The sequence below is a fragment of the Lissotriton vulgaris genome, chromosome 8, assembly GCF_964263255.1.
Source record: "Lissotriton vulgaris chromosome 8, aLisVul1.2, whole genome shotgun sequence".
Lineage (NCBI taxonomy): Eukaryota > Metazoa > Chordata > Amphibia > Caudata > Salamandridae > Lissotriton > Lissotriton vulgaris.
This window is the reverse complement of record NC_141696.1, coordinates 468,987,066-469,005,972: the sequence shown is the minus strand read 5'-3', so window position 1 is coordinate 469,005,972 and position 18,907 is coordinate 468,987,066. Positions and strand designations below refer to the sequence as shown.

Below are 18,907 nucleotides of genomic sequence, written 5' to 3'. Positions count from 1 at the left end.
ATGCTTTAAGTGACCATACTTAGCTGCCTGGTCCAAACAAGTCACGTTTTGACTATTACCTATATATACGGACGTTATAAAGCTATTTAGGTCCACCCCAGTTCATTTTAATCTGAACTCATTTGGTCGTTCTACCTTAACATTCTTGACTCTAGTTATCTTAGGATGTGATTCACAGTGGGGGAGGCCCCGCATTTGTGGGTGAATCTCTGCACTTGGGGCGGAATCTCTGCAATGAGAATTCTCATTGTGACGATTCCGCTCGAGTGAGGAGATTCTCCCACAACTGTGGGCCTTCGCCCCAAGAGCTGAGGCCTTTTGTGAATCAGGCCCGTTTGGTGTTGTCGTGTTTGCATTTTGGAGAGTTAGCACCAATGGGTTATGGTCACTCAAGCAATTTGTCCTCACCGTAAAATCTAAAAGCATAACTAACGGATTGGTTAATGTCGTTATATGGTCAGTTATGTTCGCAGCACCCCTCCCAATAAATGTGGGTAGTGTAGTAAATTTGGAGTACAATTACAATGGGCATCAGCCATTTCCAGATTATATTTAGCCATCATGTTACTCATAGCTTTGCCACAAGAGTTACGTTGAAAGTGGTCCTGTTCTTCACCCTGCGACCCCACTCATCCACCCACCTTTTAGGAGGAAGGGTGCATCTGCTAATATTAAAATCCCCGGCCTATATCAAAAATATGTCTTTTACCCCACTGGAGAAATTAATCCAAGCCTTTCTCCACAGCAAGACCCACCATAATGCGAGTAGAGTAAAATTTGTAATGCTAGTAATTTAGAATTACTAAATCTGGGTTATCTGCTACAGTCAGTGAGGCAAATTGATAGTATGGAGAAGCTGTAAAAGTCTTTGTAGCTTTAGTTGCAAATACAATTGACATCAAAGTAACGAGGCCAAGAGGAACTTATCCCCTGCTTATGTTTCCAGTACGCATGTAATCTATGTTTCTGCAATATAATTCTGCCAATCTGTAGAATATAGTTTATTAACTAATCCTGCAAAATTCCATGAAGTAATTATAATAATGGGTTTTATCAGGGATTTAGTGATGGATACACGAATGACCAAAAAAGAGTTGTCAGTGTTAATTTTTTCCACACAAAATTCTCGCAACGGTGAAGGGCAAACGGTCTTCCTGTTTACACACAGGAAGTCAATCAGTTCCGTTCAGGGACTCATGTCGAGCAAACCAGTTAAATATAGCAACGCTATCTTTTTGTTAGATAAGCCTTATCCCGAGTTGTAGTATTTCTCATCATGCAATATATGTTGCTCAGGCTTAAAGCAAGAGCCCACAGGCAGAACTTAAATGTTTTCTCAATTGTTAAGTGTTTCAGTAGTTGACAATCAAAATATTAAACATTTAACAAACCTGCTTTACTCTCCTCACTATTTGGATTTCAATATATGAATGATGTGCATCACTAACCCCTTGCGACAATCACTGGACAACTTTGTTTTTCAGCTATTACCTAGGGCCACATGTATGAACCTATTTTGCATTTGCAAACAGGCCGATACGCAGAAATGGCCCGTTTGTGAACGCAAAAAAAGGCTTTTCCTATGTATCAAACCCTATTTTACGATCCAGTAACCTGTCACCGAATCGCAAAATGGGTTTGCAATTCAGTATTTGGAAGGGGCGTGTTTGGGGCGTTCTTTCCAAATACTAAATCGCAGCGGTATGTATGAATGCTTTGTGACCATGAATGCGGTCGCAACACATTTGCATTTTACCACCAACTTCAAGGACCCCTTCCCCTTCGAGATTGGTGGTAAACACATTTTTAAGAGCAGGCAGTGGTCCCACAGACCACTGACTGCTCTTAAAAAATGAAAAGAAAACTTTTCATTTTTTTCTTTTAAATGCAATCTGTTTTCCTTTACGGAAAATGGGCTGCATTAAAAAAAAATGATTGCTTTATTGAAAAGCAATCACGGACATAATGGTCTGCTAACCCCAGCAGGCCACCATCCCCGTGATTCTAGCGATTTCTAGGGGGTTCCAAGTGCAATCTACCTCATTAATATTAATGAGGTAGGTCGATTTGAGAATCCCTAGGAATCGCTAAATGAAACTGTTGGAGTTTCACACATTAGGAATAGCTATTCTCTCATTGCGATTCGCAGAAACTCACAATTAGATAATCGCTATTCCTAATGTTGATACATGTGGCCCCAAGTCTCAAGTAAGGTAGGGTTTGATGGCGGGACACCCTTTAAGGTTACCACATATGGGGTGGGTTCAGGGGTCAATGGAAAAAACTTGTGGCCTTTGATTCTGTCCCAAATCTAATTTGGCGCACTTTGTACTAAATCCTCCCTGTGACCTTTGAGTGGAAATGATTTGTGTTTTCTTTTGACTAAATCCTCTCCCCCTATTAGTCTTATTAAAGCAAGCACAAGAATGGGGGCTGTTTAACATTCTTCTCCTCCATGGAAAGCCTCACTTTTATTTCTCGGTCCTAATGGCTCTACTAATGATATTGAGTTGGTATGTACAACATTATGCCCCTCGTTGCTTTGATTGATAGAACAGATGGGTTTCTTCTTTATAAGTTCCATCATATTCAATACCATAGCCTCGAAAAATTCAAGTTTGCTGTTAACATCCTCTGCAGGAGAGCGTGCCGATATTTGTAGCACCTCCCCACCTCCTCATAGGCCTTGCAGCACTCAAGACCTTGAAGTCCACTTAGGAAGTAGCCAGGCATAGGATGTGTCCAGCGTTGCAGAAGACTGTGCTGATTTATGTAGCACCTCCTCACAGCAGTGCTTAATTTGTAAAATATTAAGTGCAGGTGCTCCGTTTTATTTAGGAGGCCACACCCACTTCCTCTACTGGCCCCAGCCACTTCCTCTATTGGCTCCAGCCGCAACTAGCACCGGTGAAAGACAGATTTAATACCCAATCTGAATTTCAGCAAGCAACTACTACAAGAAGAAAGATCTTTCCTCCCAACTGTGACTCATCGCCTGACGGAGAGCTATCAGAGAAAGCGGGACAATGAATGATCTGTGCGCTGCAGAATTTTCAGGATGGGGGCCTGATCTCATCAGACAAAGGCCCACTTCCACCACTACCCTTCCCCAAGGTTAATACCCAACCACCTTTGATAGCTCTCTATTGAAATAGAAGACCTACCTTCTCAGGTAGAGATGGAAGAGAATTCCTGATACCCACTAGATGAGCCCTCATAATTAGATAGAAACAATAGAAATCACCTATAACAACCACTAGGCCACAATGGTGTATAATTAATTACTGCCAAGTGGCCTACATCATGTTTGACCCTTAAACAGTTCCGTGTTTTAGCTAACTGCTTTTTATTTTTTGTACCAGTTACAAACATTCAGAGAACCACCTACCACGTTCTATCTATACCTCCAAAACATCTACACTGTGCATGCCCAAACACCATCCTCAGTCTCTTACACATACCATATGCATTCATCTTCTGAAGTATGTGTGAGTGACGGGAAACAACTGTTCATGTTACATTTCATATAAATGTTATGATATTTTTGAATGTGCTTTCTAATTATTAGGACAGCAAAGACTATGGTCTCTAGGTTAAGCACAGGTTAATTTAATGACTTTTTGTAGTTCACCCTATCAAAGATTGTGGCTGTTTCTTGAGTAGAGTTTCACACTCCTCAACCAACAACCCAGGTTCTCACATATGCTATATTGTAGCCCAGGGATCCATCTATGTGATTAAGTAGCAAGAGAACCAAACTAGCATTTCTGCTGCATTTTATTAAAATTGGTCCACTGCTCTGCTACGGTTCAAATAAGGAGTGCTCAATACCAGTTGGAATCTTAATCATGAGTACTATCCCTGCTTGTATAATACTGCACTAAAAAATAAAAAATAAAACCAATGTGTGCAGGGTCGGACTGAGAACCAAAACCGGCCCTGGCAAAGTGCTCGTCCCCCCCCCCCCCCGGGGCTTGGAGGTGCGACCGTACTCTTTTACTCTTTGCCAGGGCCGGTTTTCGGCCGATTTTGTTAGAGGGCCATTTTTCCAGCTATGCTGCAAAAATGGCCCAGTAACAAAAACGGCCCCCAGGGGCCCAAAACCGGCCCCCACCCGTGCGGCACACTGGGGGATTGCCCGGTGCCCGCAACGGCCTATCCGGGCCTGAATGTGTGTACATTTGCCACAAATAGAGGTTTTGTTAAGTTTCACTTTATTCCAGGGTCTGATAGCTATTACAATATGAGAACAGTATCAAACTGCCATGATTTTTTGCTCCCCTACATTCCTTCCAACTTAGCATCTGTGGCAACAACAAACCTGTAGGCACACACTTAGTAGATTGAAGGGTGTGGATCCGTAGGGCCAAAATACCTACCAACATAATGCGGTTTGTAGGTGGTACACAAGTAATGCCATTTATTTCTAGAAGAAAAATATGAAGAAACTGAAAAAGAATACACTTTGGCAAACACCGTTGAACAGTTGATCAGGAGCACAAGAGCTACCACTTGTAAAGAAAATATATTGAAGACTTTTTTTGCCAGAACAAGAAATGAAGTTAAAAAGTACACCTTCACCTCATTAAGTGTTGTGATAAACAGAAATCTGCACAGGTTATCAGAAGGTGAACATTACCTCTGTGGTAAATGGCCTAATAACGTGATCGCAACTCCGAGTTTAACACCACTTTCAAATCATTTCTAAAAAATATAGTAAAATGTGGACATGAAAAACAACCACAACAGCCGAATAGCAAATGAATTGGGGCAGAGCAAACAATGATTTCCTCCAAGCAGCAGCTTCCAGAAGACAACAATATATATCTGTTCAAACTTTGTAAGTCACTAGAAGTAAACAGTGTCAAAACATTTTTAATATCAATAATTTAATTTTAAATGATTGGGAGCATTTAACACACTGCATTCAGTTTTATCCAAGCAACAGCAGCCAGGAAACTCCTGTTAGTGATGAATACAAGGCCACATTACCCTCAGGACCTTGTCTTTGCTGCACTGTTTTTCCAGGTATTTCCTGCAGGAAATTACAGGCACCAAACCGTGCGACTGAGTGTAATTTGAGATGCAACTTTGGTTTAAACAGGGTGCAAATATTTTGTGGTCGACTTTACATTTTTTGTGCCTGTTGGACTTGGCCCTTTTCCCCAAAATGTTTCGCTTTTCGTCCCCCTAATTTCAGGATGTCTCTCCCATGGTAAGGATTATTGTATAAGCCATGAGAGGTATGAGATACACTGTTCAATGTGTAATGTCATGCAATGGTGTGCAGTGATTAACCCCCATTATATAAATGTAACCCTGATAAAACGTCACATTTAAAATGGATGCCATGGCTGTACGTTGTGCCACCTGACTGCAGTAGGTTAGCGCTCTAGATGTTAGGTACCCAGCCATCCCTGCATTTGGAGAGAAAGCTTGGCACCCAGGATGCTCAACTCCTCCCCCTGAGCCACTTAGAACTAGTTTGCCTGAGAATTCTAGAAGCTTCCAGACTTTCTGGTATAGGTAGAGCAGTAGAGTTGCCATGTGCAGAGACAGAGCTGGGACAGGAATGTGAGGCGACCTGCTGCCAGGGGATACCGCCACTTGAGCCGGCGTGCTGGACCCTGCACCCATCTGGAACCCCCCTACTGTCCCCAGGGCTAGTGGAAGCCCCACTTCAGGAGTTCAGGCTGCTGTTCAGGAGGAGGGCCACGTTGCAGTGGAGGATGGTGTCAGCCTATCGCCCTGTTTTGATGAAGTCCCCACTGACTGTTGACCTGGCCCAATAGTGCCTGCTGCTCTGTCCCCCGGGACCCTGAAGAAGGAGGGCCCTCCTAGGGCCCTGAAGCTGCCGGGACCTTGCGCCACGCAAGCGCTGCGCCCAGAAGCGCCTGGAAGGGAAGGAGCACCTTGGGCCCCCCAGGAGGTGAGGAGTGTTACCCTGGACCCCTGGGGCTTGCTGCTGGGACTGTCTGCACCCTAAGCACCACAATCCTAAAGCGCTGTGCCTAGAAGAAGCGCTGTGTGCCTGCAAAGCGCTAACCTTGCCCAGGACTGTTGCAGCCTGCTGTGCCCTTGAAAGCGCTGGCCTGCAGGAGACTGCCTCGTGTCCCCAAAGCGTCGTGACCAAGACTGTCCTGCTGTGAGTGTTTTAAGCGCTGTATTGCCCTGAGAACTGCTGCTGGCCCAAGCGCTGTGAGCGCTGCTGTGTACTCTAAGCGCTAGAACCCTAAAGCGCTGTGCCGTGAAGACGCTGTTGCCCTGTGAAGCGCTGCACTGCTGGAAGTGTTACTGCCTGACCTGCTGGTTCCTAAGCGCTGTATTAGGAGGACTGGGCCCCCAAGCGCTGTGTAGCAGAAGCGCTGCTTGGCCTGAAGGAACTGTTTTATTGGGAAGAACTGTCTTATGCCAGGACTGCTGTCTCTTACTGTGCTGCGTCTACAAAGCTCTGTTTAGCCCCCTGCAGTGGCCGGTGTCCTTGATACTGTTTTCTTTGGTGCCTAACGTTTTATTTCATGCTGACATGCCCAAAGGCTGATGCCTAGTGTTTCTTTCCCTCACGATAACGTTCTTTTTATTTCAGCTGGACACTAATGGACTTACTTACCTTTTTCTTACTTTTACCATTCTACTTGTGAATAATCCCCCTGGAATCCATTGCCCTGGCGCCCGTTGGTGCCCTATTGTGATTACTGCGCTTTACTATGTTTTACCTTTGCAGGTTGGAGACAATACATGAGTTATTCTTTTACTTCCAACCCAGTGTTGTGTCTCTTTTGTAGTGTGCCTGGTGTCGTCGGTGGGTACTGCGTGGACGCTTTACACATGTCCTCTGAAGTTTGGCCCCCGCTCTGCTCCATGCTACCCCCTGTAGAATTGGCAACCCCATTTCTAACAGTGCCTCTGAGAAAGGGGCCCTTAGTGTGCCACTTTTATAGTAGTATTTCAAGGCTTCGGATTGGTGTGTGTCATAACTTAATTCCCATTAAAGCCTTTGCTCTACTTTATGCAGGTCCCCATAGTAGGGGCACTGAAATTATGCGACAATGGAGGACCAAATTATGTGCAAGGGTTGGCAAATTATGTGAAAGGAAAAGGCACATCGTACTGTGTAATGCAGTATTTTCGAGATAGCATTACTTCATTATTTTTTCATTGTTTACACATGCTAAAACTGCGGGAAAATGTCACCTTGTTAGTATCAGTTTAACTACCAACAACAGCAGTAAGCATAAGAAACTGAATTGTGGCCTGTCCACCTTTACAAATGGCCTTGTACTGTGATAGAACACGCCAACATGTTTTTTGATCCGTTTGAGGTAAAAGCATTTTTTTTCAAAAATCTGCAGGATATGCAGCAGACAATGGGTTATGTGGCCAATGCGGCAAACTTATAATTGTGCGAAAAACGCTGCAGCCACAGAAACACCTAATTCCAGTGGCAGTGTCTATAAGGAGCATAAATCAATCGGCAGCAAGTAATTATCTATACAGACCACATCATCAGTACACAATGCGACATTCTCCTTTGCAGTATCAATTTATGGTATTGCTACCAGCACCGCAGAAACTGCTTGTACCTTTCTGGACAGAGAAAACAATGGTTTAATTGACTGAATCACCACTAAAATAAACGCATTAGAGAAGATAATGGTTCTGAGCACCTTAAAGAGTGCGTGCTACTACGTAGCGACACAATGCCAACGACAAAAGATATACTAGGCGGCCAGTAATCTTTACAGGTGGACGTCCAAAGGTTGGGCACTCCTGGCAGCTGAGGCACCGAATGAAGGCTCCCTAAGACTTATACAAGATGTGAGACTGCCGGCACCGCATGTAACCTCAATACTTTCGCATAAAAACAAGCAGTAGAATGAAATCAGAGGAGGCACTTTTCCGGGCATGAATGTACCAAAACCATTAAAAACACAGACCCGCTGCCATGGCATTTGTTAATAAACGAAAAGGAAAAAGAAAAATGTGCCTTCTGTGTTTTTGGGGGATTTATTTCTAGGCCTGTTGCTAGCTGTTTTTTTCCTTCAAATGACTAATGCTGCAGCTGCGCATTACGCTGGGGAGGGGAAAAAGCAAGTACTCTGATCGGCATTGGTCCATCCAACTCGGGGGAAACGCCTGACGTTTCAAATCCAAGGAGGAAAGAAGGGGCAGATAGCACCCCGCTCAGGCACTTTCTGAAGTTGTGCTTGTGCCACCGGTATGCCTCGTAATAAGGCGGGCAGCTGCTCCATTAAAATTTAAATATTTTACGGAAATGAGCCCAGGCATGGATTCACCAGTTACTGTGTAATATAATCTCTTCGCTGGGGAGACTATTATTGAGTGTGGACCCGGCCCTTAGAAATAAGTGCCGGTGCTAAGCACCAAAAAGCACCAGCACAAATTAAGCACTGCCTCACAGGCCCTGCAGCACTCTAGACCTTGGAGCACAATTAGAATGTCAGCCAGGTGAAAGATGCCTGCCATGCTGCAGGAGGGAGCACCAATTTATATAGCGCGTCCTCACAAGTTATGCAGCACTCTAAACCTTGGAGTCCACTTAACAAGCCAACAAGGTGAATGATGTGTCAAGCACTGCGGGAGAGCACGACACGTTTTGTAGCGCCTCCTCACAGCTCCTCTGGGCCCTGCAGCACTCTAGACCTTGGAGTCTATTTAGACAGTCAGTCAGGTAAAGAATCCCCCTCCAGAAGAGATGGCAGTTCACGATCCTCATGCACGCCTACAAAGTCTTCCATGACCCAGCACAGGCCTACCTTAACAATCGACTAAACTTCCACCTACCCTCCAGACACCTGCGCTCATCTTCACTCACCCTCACACCCCGCATTTTTTGCAGCCACAGCAGTGGCTGCTCCTCCTCCTACATCGCTGCCAAAACATGGAATAACCTTCCCTTCAGCTCCGTACGGCCTCCTCGCTGGCACACTTCAGAAAGAGACTCCAGACCTGGCTCTTCGAAGGAGACACAGCACCCAGTTACCCCTAGGGGTGACAGTGTTGCATTTTACAAATGCAGTTTGATTGATTGATTGATTGATTGGTGTGTCCCCCATAGTTGCCTATTGGATGGAAGGGTGCAGACAAAACTATACCCTGAATGACACAGTTAATTAAAACGTTTGCATGATAAAAGAGTGCAAATAGCAACAAAAAAACAAAGAAAAATATGTACACAGTAAAAAAAAACATATTTAAAAACGTGTACTATTAGTGCCGTCCAATGCCCGGTGTGCCTCAAATTATCTGTCTTCAAATTGTGTAAAAAGGCAATAGTAGCATTCTTAAGAAGAGCAAAAGGTCAATTGGTAATAACTGCTGTACCAGCGGATTGCTTGTTCAAAATAGTTGCAATCCATGCCATTGGACTATTTCAGCGTTTGCCCATAGTAGTGAAATAACGCACTATTTTAAGGCTTGTAAAGTGCAACGGAGCTTGAGTGATGGCCACTGTTATAACTCTTGGTCCAATCATAAAGAGCGCTCAAGAAACATCAGAGTATTTACCCACAGCAAGTCATTGGCTTACAATATTATGATCAGCTAAGACTGTGGAGCAGCATGCTGTACACTAAGGCTTCAATTTTTTGTCCACTTTTCCTCGGTTTTGGTTGGACTACGATATACAATGAGGCTTTTTAGGCTCATCTTGGCTTTGCTCCAGGGAGCTGGGCGAGCCAATGCCTTCTCAAAATCGATTGTGCACCCAGCTTTGAACAGTTTCTCAGCAATAGTGATAAACTTAACCAGGCAGACTATTACCTGGACACACGCGCCGCGCAAGCACAAAAGAAGAGCATGACGATGTGTCCTAATTCCATGAGTGTTAAATATATGATGTAGAAACGTTCTACGTTTAGTTTGCACAGCTGGGCATATGCACAATATGTGCAAGAGATTTCTTCTTGCCCCAGGCACAGCCTGCATAGCTTCGAGCTAGATTTTGGGGCCCACGCTGGCAGTGCGTTGCTTGCTGGAGGTAGGTTTTTCTGCCTTCTTAAATCTCTTTCCAGTTAAAGGATCTTAGTGTGTCCGCCACGGCCTCTCTTAGTGATGACATGTACTTAAGAAGGATGCCTTGCTGTACTAGCCCTTGCTCATGCAGTCTAAACTCTAAACAAATCTGTGCGGGGAGGTATACTGCGGAAGATGGAATAGAGGCGGAAAACCTTGCACTTTGAGTTATTCAAAAATAAGTCTAGCTTCCCCGGGAAGGCTTCTGACCCATAAGCTAACATTGGAATCAGCTGTGCTTTGATTGCCACCAAGATTGGTTTTCAGGTTGCCGTGAATATTTTACTAAGTATTTTTTGGAAAGCGGCAGTGAGTGAGGCCAAGCGAGGCTTTAGCGTATTTAGGCTGAGTCTGTGGGAATGGCGACCTTGAAGCCATACCCCCAAATATTTATAGCTGGAACTTTTTTCCACTGTGTTGCCTCCCAGGTACCATTATCCCTTCTTCTTTTGACCGCCTCCAAAGATTACTATTTTGTTTTCTAGATTTACTGCCATGCGTTTGTGCAGTAAAGGGCCAGCGCAATCAACACGTTTTGCAGACCAATTGGGTTTAAATTCATCAGTACTATGTCATCTGCGTATTTTAGTGACATCAGCAGCTGTCCCAATTTTGGGGGATGTGAGGGCGCCTTGTCGGATGATTTGCTTAAATCAAAAATAAAAAGATTGAACAGAATTAGGGGAGGACACAACCTTATTTGAGATCTTGCGATAGATTGGGTGAAGAACAGACCCACCCCAAGACTCTGGTTTGGTGTTTTCTTGGAAGCAGAAGTTGTACAGCTGAGCTAGAGGTGTTGTTTTCTCCATAAGCCCTGGTCCTGCTTGTAGATCGATGCTGGCAGTCCATTTGGACGAGGTGCCCCATTTCCTCTAATTTTCTTTATTTGAGCTTCAATTGTAGTTTGGGAACAGCAAATAGTTGGAGAGTCGCCCTTATCATCTGTATACTATGTTGTTAATTCTCCGGAATGATACAGAAAGCCGATATGGGTTAGCAAGACTGATTGAGCGATGTGGTTGCCAGCTGAAAAATTCAGACCATACTCTAGCTGGTTAATCAGGGCTCACAGAAGTTTATTATTCTTTGATTTACAGGCATGTATGACTTCAATCCAGTCTTGCTACTCTTTGCGCGCTTTGCTTCCCAAATTGCTTTTTTGGACTCTTTCCTTAGCTCTGTTGATGCAGGCAAATGAGATCCTGATGCTTGTGCACGTAGCTTTACCTTTGCTTCTTTTAATACACGCTTCAAATGTTTAATTGCGCTTTCGAACCACTCGATTTAACCTAGCTTTGATGGATCTACTGTTGCCATTTGTTTGTGCCTAGGAAGCTTTTGAGATGTTCTTGCATTTTTTCCCAGGCAGCTAGTGGAATTAGCGGACCCAATATACTTTACACGGTCACCGGTCAGTCTGTTTCGAGCACTCATATATTTCCTGGGGAAGTTCGGACCTCAAAGCATATCTAACATCATGTAGTCTATGAAAAGCATAGGTTGGTGGGTAACAAAATGCAGCCTTATCAAACTTAAACACAAAAAAAAACATTATTTATACTAAGTTTGCTCATGCCTAAATATTAAACAACAATGGGGTTGCCTGATCAACAGACAACAGAATAAACTCATCCAGTTTGTGAGGTTGAGGGTCTAAATTTGTCTCAAACCCCCCTCCTCATCTGTAAAAGATATCTATTGACCCCAAATTTCGCATCAGTGCTTGTGTCAATAACATGGCACAAAATGTACGACTGTACTTTGCAAACTGATGAGCAACACACCTCGCAGTTGAGTGATTTGCAATACCTGAAATAAAGGAGTGGAGGTCTGGCTGGAGTGATTTAAACTGGTTGATGTAGTACTCTCGTTGTTCCTCGGTTATCCTCCAGGGGTCTTCGAAATAATTATTGCTGGAATCCTGGACTTCTCGTTCAACTGAAAATGACTGCAAAGACAAGAAATGAGAATATCAGGTGACTCAAAGAAGAGACACTTAAAAAGGCGAATATAAGTAGGCCTTTAAACCTTCACAATGATTGAGAATGTGTACAAACAGCAGTAACCTGATGCCCAAGGGCAAACAACTGCAATCAATTACAAGCGAATGGATAACAACAACACTAGCAGCCACATGAATGCAGGACAACAGAGATTAATTTGGATTATTAAAAGAAGCCTTTAGCTCTGCAAAATCAAAGCAAGCAACAACCGACCCAGAAAACTAAGAGTTTGGGCATGTGCGCACTGTAATCATTTATGAGAAGCCCTAACTGGTCGGTGTAATACCAAAGGCAGAAAATGCATTCTATTTGTTAATTATCATATGCCCGCCACAACAAACCCTAAATTATCTTCTCATGGTTGTAGTGTGTGTGACAAGCATTGCCAAAGTCTACAGGTTTGGCTTTGTCAATGCATTGTTTTGTAATGGGTTTTGCAAAACTTTATTGTAGAGGAATCTGCCGGCTTTCATCAATTGAAAGAAAAATTGATACAATCAAAAATAGCGCTTTGTTGTACTAGGGTGAATGTATGACATTGTTCTGCATTCTGTCCATCAATTTTTCTTTTTGCATTTGTCAGCCCGAGTGGGACAGGTAAGCCCAGACTTGGGTCTCATGCTCTCCATGCCACTGGAGTCAAGCTATCCTGGCTGATGAGGGCTGAAAGCCCGAAACCGGTCCTAGGATGCTTGTTTCCAGTCCAAGAAGGACCTGGCCTGGCAGTTCGGGCTGGAATGTTCCCATTGGGCGCAGGGTAAACACGGATTTACATATGGCTGGGTCCAAACTGAAATGGCATGGTGAGGAAAAAAAACAATATATTTAGGCCCAGATCTCTGTACTGGGGTGAATGTATGACATTGTTCTGCATTCTGTCCATCAATTGCTCTTTTTGCATTTGTCACCACAAGTGGGATGGGTATGCCCAGACATGGGCCCTGTGCTCTCCATGCCACTGGAGTCAAGCTATCCTGCCTGATGAGGGCTGAAAGCCTGAAACCGGTCCTAAGGTGCTTGATTCAAGTCCAGGGAGAACCTGGCTTGGCAGTTCGGGCTGGACTGTTCCCATTGGGCGCAGGTTCTGGACAGATTTGCATATGGCTGGTTCCAAACTGGAATGGCATGCTGAGCAAAAAAACGATGGATTTAGGACCAGATCTCTGTACTGGGGTGAATGTATGACATTGTTCTGCATTCTGTCCATCAATTGTTCTTTCTGTGGTTGTTGTTGTTGTTAAAGCACACATTGTCGTAGTAGTTCCTGGCATTAAAGGGAACTACCTTGTGTGTGGATGTGCTCCTTGTGAAAGGGCAGAATGCCGTCACTCATAGTAAATCTAGCCAATGGCTGAATAATGCTGACCCATGCTGCATGCTGTAATGGGCACAAGAAAAATATGAACGATACAATAACAGACCAGTGGATGAAGAGGGCAGGCTGAAAGCCTCTATGTGGAAGTATATTACACATACATTTTTAGCAAACTCAAAAGGTATTGGCTCACGTCAGACCTGATAATAATTACAAAAAACGTTTTAGTGATGTCAAAATAGCATTCCATAAATGATTTACAGATTAGGCGTTTGCATTGAATAAACACTATCTGTAACAATGGTTCTCAGAGGTGGATATATTCTACAACCACTTATTTGTTGGACTATCACACATATATGTCAGTGGGAGGGTCTTCTGATGCTGAGTATCGCCGGTCTCCAAGGTGCCTCACATGGAAGCAAAGACTATGGGGAACCTGCATTACAGCATGTTGTGCTCACTTGCACAGCAGACACCTTCTGGTTGTGTTTCTTTGCCTATAGTCTCAAGCATGTAGGGAAGCGCACACTTTCCAAGTTGACAGTACCAACCATTAAGAATTCTTAAATTGCATGACCACAATGGAGGCGCATAATGTCACTCTGTTGGGTAGTTGTGCATGATACTAGCTCCTGAGGTTACCATGACCAGGAACTCGCAGGAAAGCTTCTTGATTAAACCCATATTCACATATGCTCACCATTAATATGACCTTCGTCTTGATACCCAAACTGGCATATAGCATATGCCCAGTATTACCACCACTTTTTGGACTAGAGTCTTGGATCCACTACCAGGATTTGCATGTTGTCCGTGGGCAGAACTGCTACTGTTTCCTAATTATCTGGCCTTTGTTCAGATTTCAAATAGGTATAAAAGGTCCTCTCTTCTACAAACCACGGCCGAATAGTTAGACTAAACACATTTTTCTCGGCTATAATTGGCAGTAGACACAAGTTCCATCAGGCTTCCTCCATCCTCCTCAGCTTTAAATCAGACTACAAGATCGGCTCTAAATGTGCTGTTCCATGAACATGACACTCACCTTTAAATCAAACTTTATAATCTGCATAATACCCTTTAAAAATATGAAAAAATGTGCCCGACGCACAAAAAGAATGGGGGGGGGGGGGGGAGTTTTTGAAACTTAATGGCTAGAATGTAAGAATGGCTCTTTAGCCATAACACATTTTCAACAAAAACAAATAGCCTATCCAGTGATTCGCTGCTATCAGAACTATACTTGCTTCTTCAAAGAAAGAAACCCAGGTTGACAACTCCCTCTCACTTATAAATCCGTCTGGCACAGTGGTAACAATCTGTAACTGTAAACTCCAGATAATAAATAAAACCTCACAATTTTTACCATAACAAGATAAATAAAACAAGTAACATCGCAGCAGATTACACTGTTTTAGTTTAGTTATCAAAAATCTGTAATGAAATATTACTTCATGAACAAATGTCTATATATATGTTGCTCATTGTGCTGTATGATGACAATAAATGCAATAAAATTTGTTGTGAATAAAAAAAATATTCCACAAGAGAGCGATAGAGCCCCCTCCCCACGGTGGAATCCATCTGTCAACAGTGAAAAGAGCAGAAATGAATTTCCCAACTGACACTGTTTTCTGCCAACCAAAAAATGAAAATAACAATAAAGAGTTTAACTAGTACCACTGACTTCAGGCTCTGCAACAGTAGTTCAGTCTAAAAGGTCAGAACCAGTGGATTATTTCATATTTCTCTGCCATTAACAACACACCTGTGTGCCTAGACTTCTTTCCTTTCGAATTCGACCTCATTACGTTTGATACCTTAAAATCTGAAGTTCATTTGTATTCTGAAAACGAATAATAGTGATGAAAGTAAAACTATTAGTTTGCATCGTGAAAACGGCAGTTCGACAGCTAAGTAAGCGTAGAATGAGAAAGCAGCTCTTGGCTTCGGCAAGATCTAGTTGCCAAGATGTAGTTGGCAGGCGGACAGTGCCAAGACACGATGGCGTTATTCGATAAGTAAAACAAGCTTGTGACAGAAAAGATATTCGCTAGGAAGAAAAAAACACACACACACACCATACAGACAGCACGTGACGCCACACGTAGGGTCCGCATTCCCTATGTAGGATGTATACGGACGTCCACGTTAGGATCAGGCGCACACAGCGGTAAAACAAAGCTGCGGCACGAAATGGAAACGAAGGGGGAAGGAAATGTGTGGCAGCTAATGCGACGTATTGAGGCACATGGCGCAGCCTCAGACCTATGATTTTAGACGTCTGGTGCCTCAATTACAGGGAGGGTGACTTCAATGAACTACCAATAAGGCGTTGTCGTGATAATAAGCAGAGCCTGTAGACTGAAGCCGCTCCTCCAAAGGCAAATACATTTTTCTGCCATAACTTTTCTGAATAACGTTTTTTGAATAACGTTTTAAAAGGAAGACCAAAGATGTTTACTGTTTGAATTCTATACTGTAAGCTATTCTTCGTTTTAAAAACAACCCCGTTCCAAATAAACCACTGCTGTGAGAGAGACTGAAGTCCCTTTTCCGTTTTACTGCCGTTGTTTTGAAACTCAGTGATAGGACCGTAGCACTTCTACGGGATTGGACGAATTGTTTCTACTTCGTATGAGCAACCAACAAATGGCCCAGTTCATTGAAAACTCGATTGTTATTGGCTGACTGGTCGCTCCCCCTCACCCCCTTTAGCTTCTGTCACTCCAAGCAGGATGCAGTGGATGTGGCTGGAACAATACCAGACAACACGAGACTTTAGAGCTAGATAAATCCTTATACAGCAACAGCGACTTGCCAAATTATAAACGACGGCGAGCAGAATAAAAACAAGCAGGATTAGATTGCAGCAAAGCAAATAGAGGAAAACAAGACGGACGGACGGAAGAGAGGGGAGGGGGGAGGAGAAATGCGACACGGAGGGAAGGGGAGGGGGCGGAGCGGGTTAAATTATACAAACAACAAGCTGGAGGGAAGAGAGGGGAGGGGGGAGGAGAAATGCGACACGGCGGGAAGGGGAGGGGGCGGAGCGGGTAAACAAAGACGGACATGCACGCGCCCGTGACTTTTAAGGTCAATGCGCATGCGCATAAGCTTAATGCGCATGCGCATTGACCTTAAAAGTCACGGGCACTGCAAGGAATCGCCACGATTCCTTGCAGCGTGGATAAAGAGTGGATAACTCGCAATAGTCTCGCTTGCTCGATGCGCATGCGCATCGACAGGCGAGACCTAAACAGCAGTCTGAATTTTCATTAGTAGAAGACTACTGAAAATATATGTGCCCAACCAACCCACTTAGTCACAAGACTACAAAGAGTAAACAGGCATTGTCAAAGGAAACGGGTCTTATGTTGGCTGCCAGTCTTTTGGCTTTGTCAATGCTTGTTTTGCTTTTATGGTTTCCGGAAAACTTTGCCGTCGGGCTCTCATCAACCTAAAAAAACACGGATTAAAAGCAAAAAATATTTTTTGCCTCAAAAACACTCATTGTTATAGCAGTCCTTAGCACTGAAAAAACGACTTTTGCTCTTTGTGTGTCACGATCCCCTCATGCACCCTTTGTTTGGTAAACCTAGAGCGCAGAGTTCATATCATGTTACTCCATGTGGCACATTATGGCGCGCTATGATAACTTGCCAGAGTTTCCCCTAGACCATTAATTCTGTTATCCTTGATTCATTAGTGTCATTCCAGGACACAGCACAATCCTGTCCAGAAAGATAGGCACGGGTTCGAAGCACAAATGGCAAACCCCAGGGTGGAGTCATAGGATGTGAAATAGAACAATTTATGAGACGTTACTGTAAAGTAATGAAACTAGAAGTTTACCAAACTCCAACCCACGCCAAGTGCTGCTAAAGGCATTAATTGCTGCCTGAAATTATCTTTAATAAGACACAGCTATATTCATGACAAAAACATCCCACAACTAATGCAAGACAGGAACAACGGCACATGAAAGAGGATAAATATCCTTCGAAGAACTCAACTTTTGATAAACTGCCCATTATTAGGAATAAGACTGGCAAGTGGAAAGACGTCCAGACAGTTGTATTATTTGTGCAGGGTGAGATGGAAGTTCCTGACTCTGAAGCCAAGCCCTCTTCACCTCCAAACTGATACAGCAAGATTCTGGCACAGTATTACCCTATGAGATTGGGGCAGAGGTGGAAAAAGTGGCAGTCTCCAAAGACGGTTGGATGCTAGGTCCTGCAAGAAAGGAGTCCATACCCATCTGGAACAGAAGTGGACAACTTCAAACATCTATAATCTAGCCAGTATTTGAGGATAAGCAGAATTAGAGAAATTAATACGGAGTCTCCTGTGGCTAAGTAGAGGACAGGGAGTCTATTCATTTTTTCATGAAACAGGAAAAGTTATTTGTAACTACAGCATTCTACCAAAAGGCAAATAAATCAATGTCCTGAACGACCTGCAAATAACCCTGAAGACTTGAGGGTGGATGGTCAGTTCCTGGTACCTGGAAAAATTCTGACCCAGTCTGTCTGACTGAGTGTTGCTGGAACCCGAATGTGAACTGCCTTCAGAGATATAGGATTTCATCCCACCAAACACCCTAGGTGGTACACCAAGAGACCTAGCGATGAAGATCTTCTTCTGTTCTTCCCGGGTGGCTTCTGTAGGTTATTGTTCCCAATTGATCTAAAGGACAAGACCCACCTTTTTTTTGGTTAGTTGCAAGAATGTTATGAGAGATTTTAGGCTGCTGCCAACTCGATCCAAATGGAGGACATCTGACTATCCAAGAGAGACTTACATGCCTTGGATAGATAGAGTTCAGATCTAGAGCGAGTCCTTAACCCAAATCAGTGGCATCTGTTGTTGCTACTACTGGTAGAGGGAGTTGTAGCTGCCTTCCTTTCCAAAGATGTGAAAGATGTAACCACCTTGCTTAATGGAGTGAAGAAGAGGTTGTATTGGGGGGACGATGTTGAACTGGTGAGACTCCTAGCTCCAATTACTCAGTAGATGTGATGGGAGAGTGCATATATGAAATCTGGACCACAGACATTAAAGACGCATGAAGAAAATTTGTACTTGAACAATTGTGAATTCTTCACCGGTGCTGAATCTCTGGATAAGAACTTGCACAGTAGTTTAAGAAGTTTAATCACTCTGTCCAGATGAAGGCAGACCCACCCCAAATCAGTTCTGAATCTTGCTTTCATAAAGATTCTGTCGTGAGCTAGGATGAGATTAGATTTTGTCAGAAGAAGTAGCCAATCATGCAACTTTAACATGAGGATACTTTCTGTAAGGCACATTTCACTGATACCAAGGATGGACCCAGAAGTAACCAATCATACAGCTATGGAAAGAGAGTCACATCCTATTGGGGTAACAGCAAGAAAATGGGTGCAATGAATATTCAAGCGGCCAAGCTCAGTCTGAACGGTAAAATATTAAACTGAAAATGAAGGTCTGGTACTGCAAATCTGAAGTAACACCGGGAACTTCAAGCAATTGTAACATGTAGATATGCATCCATCAGATCCAATGT

General features: G+C 43.6%; 1 protein-coding gene across 6 annotated transcripts in view; it reads right to left on the bottom strand.

The window, feature by feature from the left end:
* Positions 1-18,907, bottom strand: part of REPS2 (RALBP1 associated Eps domain containing 2) — a 1,031,179-nt gene that overhangs the window by 561,959 nt on the left and 450,313 nt on the right. For all 6 annotated transcript variants that reach the window (XM_086934261.1, XM_086934263.1, XM_086934264.1 and 3 more), the window contains exon 6: positions 11,848-11,986. In XM_086934261.1, the coding sequence (XP_086790387.1) occupies positions 11,848-11,986 (139 nt within the window). The remainder of the gene's footprint in view (positions 1-11,847; positions 11,987-18,907) is intronic.